Source organism: Dendronephthya gigantea, unplaced genomic scaffold (genome assembly GCF_004324835.1).
Source record: "Dendronephthya gigantea isolate DGI-Jeju-01 unplaced genomic scaffold, DenGig_1.0 000022F, whole genome shotgun sequence".
NCBI classification, from domain to species: Eukaryota; Metazoa; Cnidaria; class Anthozoa; order Malacalcyonacea; family Nephtheidae; genus Dendronephthya; species Dendronephthya gigantea.
Window position 1 is genome coordinate 1902118 of NW_021163032.1, and position 12860 is coordinate 1914977.

The 12860-nt window shown below is 36.4% G+C and overlaps 2 protein-coding genes across 5 annotated transcripts; one reads left to right on the plus strand and one right to left on the minus strand.

Moving 5' to 3' along the window:
* Positions 1–1166: 1166 nt before the first annotated feature.
* On the plus strand, positions 1167–7097 carry LOC114522318 (neuroglobin-like). 4 transcript variants are annotated; one of them, XM_028542983.1, is made up of 4 exons: positions 1167–1255; positions 5421–5613; positions 6035–6260; positions 6511–7097. In XM_028542983.1, the coding sequence occupies exons 2-4, from the start codon at positions 5474–5476 to the stop codon at positions 6661–6663; spliced, it is 519 nt and encodes a 172-aa protein (XP_028398784.1). In that variant the 5' UTR covers positions 1167–1255; positions 5421–5473; the 3' UTR covers positions 6664–7097. The 4 variants fall into 4 exon arrangements, with proteins under 4 accessions (XP_028398784.1, XP_028398785.1, XP_028398786.1 ...); XM_028542984.1 differs by having other exon boundaries at positions 1185–1270; XM_028542985.1 differs by lacking the exon at positions 1167–1255 and adding an exon at positions 1794–1870.
* Positions 7098–10243: 3146 nt separating this feature from the next.
* On the minus strand, positions 10244–12490 carry LOC114522386 (neuroglobin-like). Its single transcript, XM_028543056.1, has 4 exons — positions 12372–12490; positions 11314–11507; positions 10826–11051; positions 10244–10402 (listed from the first exon to the last, which is right to left on the minus strand). Exons 2-4 carry the CDS (start codon positions 11451–11453, stop codon positions 10244–10246), a joined length of 525 nt encoding a protein of 174 aa, XP_028398857.1. The 5' UTR covers positions 11454–11507; positions 12372–12490.
* Between the last annotated feature and the right edge of the window lie 370 nt (positions 12491–12860).

The window sequence follows — 12860 nt, forward strand, 5'->3', positions numbered from 1 at the left end:
TGGCTAAAAGATGTCCTTCCAAAAGTCGTCGCCTAACATTACAAAGAATATAGGAAACTATGAAGTCTGTTTAAATAGCCGATTTCATTTCAGTCATTTTAGGTTTGTTATTCTTCTTTAAATAGACGTGAATTAGTGGATAAGCTATATATATATATGCATTAGAGTTCAGAAAATAACCTTAGCTTATATAATGAACCGCTCAACTATAGATTTTGTCATTCATGCATATCTTTGATCAAAATCGCCCAAAATATGGAGCGAGATTTCTATATGGGTTTAACCGCTTAAGATTGTAAGTGAAATGTTTACAAGTGATACGATCCATTGGTAAGTGCTTGCATGCTTTTGTTATCAGCCACTTCAGTTACGTAAAAAATGGCGTATGTACACTTCAAGAATGTTTGCGGTCGTAAATTGTTTTAAAAAAAGGAAAGTCCTTTAAAAAGATACCTGAAGCAGGAGATTATATTTTTTGTTGTCCATGTTTTCTGTATGATTTATTAGTTCTTGTTCACTCTTTCAGAAGCATGCATGACTGGCAGATGGTCATTTAGAAAACGCGGAATGCCTGTCTGTTCTCCTTATCTTTGAATCCATCTTTGATCGGCTTTAGAACTTTTCGTTTGCTTAGTCGTTTTTTCAGGCATCACTATGGTTCTTAATTTCTCTTTAACATTAAATATATCCTCGCATGCATGCAACTCCATTCATATATCGGTCCAATTCATCACAAACTTTAGTTATGTGGTATATCAAATTCAATTTCATACTTCTCGATTGTTCTTTGTTTTCGAAGTGTGCAAGTCACTTTCTTTGAGTGAAACTCGATGATGAAGCTTGACAAATTAGTACGCCATGTAAATATATCATTAGCGTTGACGGTTTGTTTTGGAAACGAAAAACAATTTCTCCCAAAAAAACAACCTTCAAGTTCAACGTTTAAATTATGTGCACTTAACTCATGCTTAATATACTATCAGCAACCTAGGTCAACAACAGTGTGCGGACAGACACTAAATTACATACTTCTAGTATTGTGGTTGATGTGGTAAAATTTGGTCTATAGAGAAGTGATATGAGTTAAAACGCACGCGATGAGGGATTTCCAGGATACCTTGCAACGTAAATCTTGGAATATTTTGAGGTATCGTCATACGTCAATATGCCAAGGACAAGGACCAATTGAATTGACAACCCTTAGACTATATTAGACTGTGCTTGAACTCATGCAAGAAAGTGCGGATCGAAGCAGGTACAGTAACATAAGGTATTGGTTGATATAACATTATCATAGGGTTTTGAATAGCGCAACAGACACGACCAAAACCTTACGATATTCATGGAACACCATCGGGTCTAATTTTCAAAACACTGACGCTGTATATACTCCATCAACAGGATCGCGTGCATCGAATTTTAATTGCTTCAATATATTAAGAGGTCTGCGAATTCTACAAGTACCATGCTGATAGGATTTTCATGTTGTGTGACTAAATGATTCTGCCAAGAATATTTGTATAAATCAAAGAAGGCGTTCGATAGTAAGATTTCGCAGCATTTACCTGCATGGAATCGAAATAACAAAACTATCACATTTGGCCTGCAGAATAGCCAGATAACCAGAGAATTGCTCTGGGTCTCGCTTCAAGAGTTTCTCAATCAACAAAGCAAAAGAGCGTGCTTTAATCTATGGCCGGGTAAACTTATTGTTTGATAAATGATTCACTTTCTGCAATTCTACAAGACTTCGAATCGTTTCAGTCAGCCGAGTCAGTGTAGGTGAATTAGACTTCGTGAAGCTGCTCCGTATTTCTGTCCCCGGAAGCTTAGCGAATATGGCTTACTCTTAAATATTAAATGCTTATCGGTAAGTCATCAGTATACAATTACTTAATGGTTTTCGTGTTTGGATGGCCTGATCCAAACACGCGGGAATGTTGCGAGAGTTAAGAAAAGGGCGCGAAACACGAGCCGAACAATGACAAGGCCTGAATATATATTTGAATTCTTTAAAACTTTAAATTTCCGTGTTTGGATGGCCTGATCCAAACACGGACTTCGACCGAACAGAACACGCGTTATATATACATGTTATTTTATAAACGAATTTCTTTGAGGGAATTTCTCCTTTACTTAGTAGACTATTTTTAAGTTAGACTAACACTTTCTATAAATCTGTGCACACGCCGGAATTTGTTTCCAATTTTGCCGGTGCCAAAAAATGGTGGTGCGAATATTTAAAAAACGTAAAATCTTTTGTAATTGTCATTCAATTTGGCAACGATAGGGTAGCAACGCTTTTTTAACAATTTGTTACTAGATTCTATTGATATTTGATGAAAATAATCACTTATCTACCGGTTCCTCAATTACAGCTTCAAAGGTGGTATATCGCTCCAGTTAAAATATTGAGTTCATTTGTTCATATATAAGTATTCACCGTGATTGTGTTGAAAATCGTGTACTTATAAAAACGACATGTATTAAATTATCAAAGCCCCGTCTACTCTACACACAATTTATCGGCACGGCTAAAATGGGTACCCGTGCCCATTTCGTCCATGCCCGACCTTTGTATTGGTAGCCTGAGCAATAATAAAATTGGGTATGGGTAACAATTTTAGCCGTGCCGTGTCGGATAACTTAACGGAGCTCAAATGGTTTGCCGTAACAGTTTCGCTGAAAAGTTTTGTTTGTAAATATTTAAGTCCAGAATACGATTATTATATACGGAAAATATCCGCACTGTAGCACGGATGTAGTGGCGTATGAGTGTTTTAGTTCTCAATGAGATACCCCCATCTATATAATAAATAAATAAACTAGAATTACAAATCATAAGTAAATTGCTGCGAGTGAATACTGGTATAGTTGCCTTCATCTTCCCCCAGTCATCCCAACGGCAATATACTGCGTGTCAAAAAAATTGATCTTTAAATCATGATAAACGTATACAATATTTTATCGTGGTTATGCTGATGAGAATTCTCTCCCGAGTGGATCGCACGCACATAAGTGCGAACATGATTATATGAAGTCTTGCGCATTCGCATAGAATAAAACCGCAGTACTATGGCAGCTTCGTATCCAGGCGCTTTAATAGTGAAATATTCAACGTTGCATTCAGTTATTGTATAGAAGTCAGCTGAGAAAAGGCGAGTGCGCGGGGGTGGTTTTTACAAAGTTAGCAAGCACCCCTGCGCGCTCGCTTCGTTTGGCTGACCTCTATACAATACTGTATGCAACGTTATATATTTTACTATTATTGCGCCTGGGTACGACGCTGGTACTGTGGTACGTGTGCTCATAAAATCATCCTGACAAACAAAAATCGCTGATCGAATATAGGGCCGCTTGCTTCGCTATAAACAATTCACATAAAATTATTATGCCGAGTGTAAACACTAAATAATCAGTTTGTGCGATGAGATTTGCAACAAACTGCATGTCTGGAAATACTGCCATGAAAATGTCTACAATTTCTTCAAACACGCACCAATTGCATCGTGGCATTCGGCATGTTGAGGTGTTTCGTGAATTGTTTGCATGGCCGTACGTTCTAGAATCAAGTCATGCGATGCTATCTCTTAAAAAATTCCTACATTGGCATCATAAACGCCTCACTGTCGCATTGCAACAATGCACTCTTTTTACATAATTTAATTGTCTTCCTGTGTCACAGTTGGAACTTTTTTCCGTAACATTTTTGAATTTACAATAGGTTTTTGGTAACATTCGATAGAACAGAAACTGTGATTAAGAAAGAACTCTTTCAACTACAGGAACTTCGTCAGGATTTACCGGCATGAAAATTTTTAACTGTGATCGCAGAAACCAGTCTGACAGTGAAAACCTTTATATTCATTATTAATATTACAGGTTGGGTAAATAATTTATTAGGCTTCAGATCATTTGTTCGGTGCCAATTAACATCTATATCACAAGCCTTACCCACTCCAAACGAAACAACTATTTATCTATGCATGCATGAACAAGAAAATTTCAAAGACAATCTGAAATGAGAAGATTGGAATAATTGCACGATACATCAATAACTATATCGTTGGCTTGATCAAGGTGAGATAAAAATTCTAAGCTGATTTATAGTGATGCCAACTCAGTTGATTTTAATGACCCACTTTTTTTCGAGCTTTTAAAAACAACAAAAGCACCGCTCTTTGATTTTTCATTTCGAGGCCACTTTCTATGAATTATGGCTTAGAAAATGATTTGGTTCCCAACTGAGAAATGCGCTTCAATTTGAAGCACAATAGCTGTTACGCGCAGCTGGACTCTCTTGTTGAGAACCAATCAAATCCTGTGTACGTTACATCACTTTCTCTCTTTTGACGTATAAATTAAAGATTGTGTATATCAGTAAAAATTAAAGATTCGGTATGTATCAGTAAATTAATGCACTTCGCCTGCCAGGAACAACGCACTTCGTAAAGCGGGCGAAAGGATCATTTCAGTCGGCAGTCGCCTTACTGTTGCCATTGAAAGAAATAGAGCAGGAACAGAATTGACCTACGTTTTTGAACTCCAAACCAGTAAGAAACTCTATATTATATAATCAGTACTGCTCACCTGTTGTGACTTCGATGAACGGATGCATATAGTATTCATGATGTATTGCTATCCTCATGCAGAAGCTATACTTCTCATGCACTCTCGACACTATCTCAAATACACACGTCGATGATAATAATAGATATTTGATTCTATAGCCCTGCATGAAATAAAGTGGGGAATGTAGACGATGAATCTATGATCAGCAGACCGTATAAATCCTTACCAGCAGATAATTTATTAAAGTATAAGAAAAAACGTGCTCCGAAAAACAACATCTTGTAAATTTACGACAAATTATGTTGATAAAAAACCCCCAACAATTTGGCGATGATATTTCGACTTTATCAAATTTTTGAAATAAATAATTAAATATTTAACAATTATACCCCGAGATCGAGTCGTATATATATATATATACATATCTATATATAGTGACTATTAAACGTGACTATACGTGACTATTAAACATGCGTGGGAGTTTGGGAGAACGAGAAATAATCAGTTTTGTACAAATATTATAATTCGATTCAATTACAAATTCTCATTACATTACTTCGCTTGTCATATTATACCAATAAATGTTACAGCCATGTAGCATTTAATTTTCCCCTACTGAGAAAAGTCGTGTTTGAACACACAGGAGAAAACTACGTGTGAATTAAATTATCATTTTCGTAAGCTAATAAGCGGCTCTGTAGAAATTATGTTTGACCAATAAGAGATCTTGTAACGTTCACGCCGATAATAGTAAAAAATCTCTTCGGGGCGCGAAATAAAATCCATATTTCCGTGCAAACATATAATATTCTGTATTAATTAATATTCCTAATTCCCATTCATTCCAGAAAGGCCCACCTGGCGTACACGTCATTCGGCGGTAAAGAAACTGTTTTGAGTGATGGCAGCAAGCAAAGAGGAACCAAATAAAACAGTCGAGGATAAGCCGGAGGATCTACAGAAAACTGTGGACCATGTCGTGCGAACATGGGAATTGGTGAACAAAGATGCTTTAAAGCACGGGATTGTGTTTTACAAAAGGTAAGCTTAGGAAGTAGACTATGATTTTTTAAATGAGGCGCACTTTATAATCCATGGTACACTGGCAAGGAAGAAATTCGTTTTTAACTAAATTTGTTTACACCTTTCAGGTTAAGCCAATCAGAATACCTGAATTTTTAATATTTCGGTAAATAATGTACCTTTTTACCGGAAGAAAATGTGAAAAATTCGCTGATTGGTCTAAAAACGAAATTCCTCCATGTTCCACGGTACAGCTTCCATTATACCTGATTATACCTGATTATACCTGATTATACCTGATTATACCTGATTATACCTGATTATACCTGATTATACCTGATTATACCTGATTATACCTGATTATACCTAATTATACCTGATTATACCTGATTATACCTGATTATACCTGATTATACCTGATTATACCTGGTTTTTCTAGGCTTTTCACCACACATCCCGAGGTTATAAAATTGTTTTCATTTTCGTCTGAAGTAACGGAGAAAATGGAGGATAGCCCAGGCTTACAAAAACAGGCAAATTCACTCATGTCCATGATCGACTATGCCGTTAGTCAGTTGGGTAATCTTCCTGAACTCGTTCCGCAATTGAAAGAACTTGGTGCAAAACATGTTGTTGAGTATCATACTAAACCCGAGCACTTTAAGGTAAATTAAATCATAGAAGTCCATTAACAAAGAGAAAACACCATAAAACGCACTCAATCTAGTGTGGAGCAATACAAAAAGTCTCCCCCCGTCCTTCCCTCTTGACATCTTATAATTCCAGCGTCCCTGGGAAAAATATTACACAGCCACTCAATCCAGCTGTTTTGGCTTTTCTATCATAATTTTGGTGTCTTCCCCACAAAATGTACACGTGGCTTATAGCTTGATCATGCGTATACATTATTTCTAGCCTGTTGGTGAATGTTTGCTTTGGACTTTAAAAGAAGGTTTGGGAGAATTGTTTACACCGGAAGTCGAGATGGCTTGGACATCGATCTATAAAATCATCGCTGACACTATGATTGAAGGTGGCAAGGAGGAGTTAGGCAATGCATCTGCGTGAATGATCATTGCCTTTCCAGGATCGAACAGTGATATGAAGTTCAAACGTGCACCGTTTCATTGGGATACTTATACACCGTCTTATTATAGCTGAATTGTAATCTAGATGACAGTAATCAAACGATAATACCATTAATTACATACCATCAGGAGCACCCGATTATTCATCTTTTGCACTTTTTCAATATTTCATCAGCACACTTCTTTAGCCAAGGAAAATCAAAGTAGCGTTGCGACTGTCCAATTAGCATTCATGATGCAAACTACGGACCTTTTCTCCGGGGAGAGGAAATATTCGCAACATCACAGCATGGGAGAGAGTAAAAATATCAACACCAGGTAGCCTTTGTTTTCGTTGTCATTTCTCCTCAGACAGATCGATAACAGAATAGTACACTAAGTTGGTATTGCAAATAATATATTTCAATAGCTTGCAACTAATTATGCTTTTTGAATTTGAAAATTAAATGCGTCTTAGTTTTCTTTGTTATTAATATTAGAAAAACCACAAAAAGAGTTTGCAAGGGGGGGGAGGGTTTAGGCACCTGTGTATCGAATTAAAGCACAATGGCATGACATTTTTTCCTATCTCATTTTTAAGAACGTTTGAAACTATACTAAGAGTCTTGGTTCTTGTAATGTCATAAGCTACCCTCGAAAGAAATACGATAGCATGACTTCTTGCCGGCATTACGTACATACGGGGTAATTATTTATTATCAGAGCATTGGGTGAATCTATATATGCAGATCGATTCCCTTTTGATAGTTTACACCTACAGAGGTATATGAACATTTTGGCGAATGAAATTTAAAAACGCGTCATCTAAATAACAAAACTAATAAATATATACTCGGCCGGGCTTAGCGTTTATTTCGCGTTTATAATGGTATTTAAACTGTCCAGCTCAAAACAAAAATACAGAAAATTATCGGCCATAAACATAATTTAAAGCGGTTCATTCAATTTGGACATGTTCAATCTGTGGCGTGTTTGTGTTTTAACAGTAATGAAATTCACAGCGTTTGGGGTTTTTTTCTTGTGATAGAGTCAGCCGTACCAAGATTTAAAACCAAACTATAAGCTCTGACGATCGACATCATGCATATACCACATGTTTGAGGGAGTTAGTTTACTGCAAGCATGCAAGTTATTCTTAACTGCTGCATGAGAACCAATACTTTACAATGTTCAGTATCGGTACTTTTTTCTAAAAGTGCATGTAAATTTTACGACAAAAGTGGCGTGGGTCTAGAATGGAACCAATTGTCCCCACGCAGTTTGGCACCATGTCAATGATCGTGGCTGGGCGCGGCAAACGTATGTATGTGTTCAGTTTTATATTGCAGTCTGTGACACACACACAGATACTATATAGTCAGTATCTGTGTGTTCAACAAAACCCGAAAACAATGCTAGCGAAAATTTTAACGAAACAACTATGGAAGGTGTCACTGTCGATATGCGATAGGAAAAGCATGCATGCAATAGCGTTTTGAACACGTTTTAATCTGGCTCTTGACTTTGCACTTCATAAAATAATCTATATAAAATATAACTAAAACATACATTGTATAACATAAATCTGGAAACAAGATCTGATAAGGATTTCGAAGCGTTTAAGCAGAAAATCAACCCTTGATATGCGGGTAAAATCGTCAAGTACAATATATACGCAAATCATAATTCCTGAAAGTGAAATTTCGGACAAAAAACAAATGCTGCATGTTTTATCAACATACAGAAAGTAGGGAAAACCTTAACATAAAACTACAAAAAGCTATATGACACGAAAAACTTTAAAATTACATGGTGGAAATTCTACTATCGATGTTCTTACCTTTTATTTTTAAATTGTTAGTTTTTCTGTGAACCAAAAATATAGCCTTAATATAATAATCGACATGCAGTTAAACATTTAATGCGCTTGCATGTAGACACGTAAATCATCGACCACTCAAACAACTGGAACTTGTTACTTTATAAAGAAGCACTGCACATCAAAAGACGCAAATCAATATTAAACAATGGTCTAAATGTACGTCAAAATTCGTTTTAATTGTTTACGCGTGCTACGCTCACGCGTGTTTTAAAAAAATTGTACGCGCTTAATAGTTACGCAAATCTTGTAAACCATTCTGCTGAAGATGAATCGATCTTGATTCGAAATATACAGAATAAAATTTGTATTATGCTTTCATTTTTCGGAATTACTTTAATTCTATATGTAGACACGTAATCGCCTATTTATGAACTTTAACCAATACTCCCACTAACTGTTCATCATGCATAGCAGACTTTATCAAAATCACATATTCCTACCGCGAATTGACATGATGCCAAACTGCGTGGGTACAATTGGTTCCATTCCAGACCCACCCTACTTTTGTCGTAAAATTTACACCGGCTTTTAGGAAAGTGCACCTATATTGATCATTATATAAAATTACTCCTCTGCAGTCGCAAATAACTTGCTTCAAATAACTATACTCTCTCGAACATGTGGAATTTCATGTCGTCGTTCTTTACAGCTTAGTTTGGTTTTAGATTCCGCTACGGCTGATTCCCTCACAAGAAAGAAACCCAACGCTGTAAATTTGATCGTGTTAAAAGCGAAAAGGTCACATAATAAGTAATTATTCAGTAATACAGTCAACAAGTGCGGTTTTTCTAATAACAAAGAAATTTAAGACGCATTTTCAAATTTCAAAAGCATTATTAATTTCAAGCATTGAAATATGTTATTTGCAATACCCACTTAGTGTACCTTTCTGTTTTCGATCTGTCTGAGGAGAAATGACAACGAAAACAAGGCTACCTGGTATTGATATTTTCATTCTCTTCCATGCTGTGATGTCGCGAATATTTCCTCTCCCTGGAGAAAAGGTCCATAGTTTGCATCATGAATGCTGATTGGACAGTCGCAACGCTACTTTGATTTTCATTGGCTAAAGAAGTGTGCTGGTGAGATCATGAAAAAGTGCAAAAGATGATTAATCGGGTGCTCCTGATCGTATATAAATAATTATTAACAATTATTGAGTGAGGTTGAACATGATATAAAGAATTATTAAGCCAAAGTTTGTGGTTGTCAACCGAAGCGGTTGAGGTTGATAATGACAAACTATATAAGGCTTGATAATTTTTCATATCATATGAAAACCGAATTCAATAATTGTTTTACTATTTATTTAATAGAATGAACATTACAACTTTGAATTGTTCGCTTGGATAGTGTCGATTTCACATTCCCGCTCCCGAGTTTGGGACGTTGATGTCTTCGCCATTCGTGTGACGTCATAACGTTGGATACGACTATTTATCACACCTTATGACGTAGTAACGTGCAAAAAAAGTCGTAGCACACGTTATGACGTCACACGTTGGACATGACGATTTCACACATGGCTATTAGCCAATCAGAGGCTTTGAATTACTGTAAATAAATAATAAATGATATTATCGTTTGAATACTGTCATCTAGATTATAAATTAGCTATAATACGACGATATATCAGTATCCCAATGAAACGGTGCACGTTTGAATTTCATATCACTGTTCAGTCCTGGAAAGGGAACGATCATTCACGCGCAGATGCATTGCCTAACTCCTCCTTGCCACCTTCAATCATAGTGTCAGCGATGATTTTATAAATCGATGTCCAAGCCATCTCGACTTCCGGTGTAAACAATTCTCCCAAACCTTGTTTTAAAGTCCAAAGCAAACATTCACCAACAGGCTAGAAATAATGTATGCGCACGATCAAGCTACACGTGTATAGTTTTGTGGGTAAAATACCAAAATTATGATGGAAGAGCCTAAACAGTCGGATTTATGGCTGTTTATTCTTTTTTCCCTAGAGATGCTGGAGTTATAAGATGTCAAAAGAGAAGGACAGGGGGAGACAGAAGGACATTTTTGTTGTATTGCTTGACGCTATACGATTTTCGTTTGATCGTGTTTTCTCACTGTTATTAGATTCTATGATTTAATTCCGTCGGAAGATTGTGTTAAACTTGTATTTTCTTGGCTGCATTTTTAGCGTTGCCTAACAGACGAACTGCAATGCAATACTACAATTTGAAAGGGTATCCTTCGCCCTCCCCCCTGCTCACGTGTACTCCCCAGCTATCCATCCAGTGTCCCTAATTTCTTTTGTTACCTTTAAGTACTCGGGTTCAATGCTGTACTGAACAAAATGTCTTGCACCAAGCTCTTGCAATCGTGGAACGAGTTCAGGAAGATTACCCAACTGACTCACGGCATAGTCGATCATTGACATGAGTAAATTTGCTTGTGTTTGTAAACCTGGGCTATCCTCCATTTGCTCCGTTACTTCAGACGAAAATGAAAACAATTTTATAACCTCGGGATGTGTGGTGAAAAGTCTAGGAAAAGAGCGTGGAAGGTTACATAGGTATAATGAAAGCTGTACCGTGGACCAATCATTCCAAAAAATCATTTTCAGCAACCTAATCAGAATACCTCAATAAGTCAAATATGGGCCTAGGTTATAGGTCGCATTTGGTCAAACAATAGATAATGAGATGATAGGCTTCATTATCATCCCATTATCCATTGCCCGAATTGCATTCGACGCGACCAAAATGCGACGTATAACCTAGGCCATAGTCTACTTCCTAAGCTCACCTTTTGTAAAACACAATCCCGTGCTTTGAAGCATCTTTGTTCACCAATTTCCATGTTCGCACGACATGGTCCACAGTTTTCTGTAAATCCTCCGTCTTATCCTCGACCGTTCTATTCGGTTCCTCTTTGCTTGCTGCCATCACTCAAAACAGTTTCTTTACCAAATGACGTGTTCGCGAGGTGAGCCTCAATTTCTAGTATGAATGGGAATCAGGAATATTAAAAGAGGATATTATATGTTGCACGGAAATATGGATGATTTTATTTCGCGTCCCGAAGAGATTTTTTACTATTATAGGCGTGTACGTTACAAGACCTCTGACTGCATGGTCAAACATATTTCCTACATTAGCTTACAAAAATGATATTTTCACACGTATTTCCCCCGCATGTGTTCAAACACGATTTTTCCCAGCAGCGAAAATTAGAAGTCTATATGTTCATATAATAAGAAGAAATAGAAAGAGAGAAATCTCTATATAGGTGTATTTACCATATCAAAATCATAAATCAATTAATACAAATCAATATAAATATATGTATCAATGCTATGAAATATGAATAGCAATATAATTATTTCAATTATTTATTTCAAAGAATTAGTTGACTACAATGACTTTGAAATAATACGAAATATCAGCGCTAACTTGTTGCCTTTTTTATCAACATATCTTAAATTTACAAGACTGTTGTTTTTCGGAGCATTTTTTTTCTTATATTTTAAATAAATTGTCTGCTGGTAAGGATTTATACGGTCTGCTTATCATAGCCGGATTCATCGTGCACATTCCCCACTTTATTTCATGCAGGGCTAAGAATCGAATATATCTATTAATATCATAGACGTGCATGTATTTGAGATAGAGTCGAGAGTGTCAACTACCGCTTGTATCCTCGCAAGTTTGCAATATATGCATGCTTGAAATAGACTTCAAGATTGTATACGGTAAACAAGCAAGGGCAATATATGAACATCCTGTATACAGTGCACACGATACACATCATTAAAACAACACAAAGTATATCGCACACGCGCGGTAAAATATAGAGTTTCTTACTGGCTTTGAGTTCATAAACTTTGGTCAATTTTATTCCTGTTCTTTGTAAGGCGGCTGTCGACTGATCCTTCCGTCTTCACGAAGTACGTTAGTCAAGGCAGGCGAAGCGCATTAATTTACTGATGTATAATTATTTTTCACAATCAGGTCAAAAGAGAGAAAGTGATGTAACGTGCACAAGATTTGATTGGTTCTCGACAAGCGAATCAAGCTGCGCGTAACAATTATGTTTGTGTTACTATTGTGTTTCAAATTGAAGCGCATTTCTTGGGAACCAAATCATTTTCTAAGCCATAATTGGTAAACAGTGGCCTCGAAATAAAAATCGAACAGCGATGCTTATGTTGCTTTTAAATGCTCGAAACTAAAGTCATGAATCTTTATAATCAACTGAGTTGGCGTCACTAAATCAGCTTAGAATTTTTATCTGACCTTGATCAAGCCAACGATATAGTTATTGATGTATCATAATGCAATTATTACAATCTT

Excerpts from the sequence above, each read along its gene's own strand:
- LOC114522318 (XM_028542983.1), top strand. The coding sequence starts at position 5,474 with ATGGCAGCAAGCAAAGAGGAACCAAATAAAACAGTCGAGGATAAGCCG. Across the intron at positions 5,614-6,034 it reads GGGATTGTGTTTTACAAAAG|GCTTTTCACCACACATCCCG; the intron begins GTAAGCTTAGGA and ends TGGTTTTTCTAG. Across the intron at positions 6,261-6,510 it reads CTAAACCCGAGCACTTTAAG|CCTGTTGGTGAATGTTTGCT; the intron begins GTAAATTAAATC and ends CATTATTTCTAG.
- LOC114522386 (XM_028543056.1), bottom strand. The coding sequence starts at position 11,453 with ATGGCAGCAAGCAAAGAGGAACCGAATAGAACGGTCGAGGATAAGACG. Across the intron at positions 11,052-11,313 it reads GGGATTGTGTTTTACAAAAG|ACTTTTCACCACACATCCCG; the intron begins GTGAGCTTAGGA and ends CTCTTTTCCTAG. Across the intron at positions 10,403-10,825 it reads TTGAACCCGAGTACTTAAAG|CCTGTTGGTGAATGTTTGCT; the intron begins GTAACAAAAGAA and ends CATTATTTCTAG.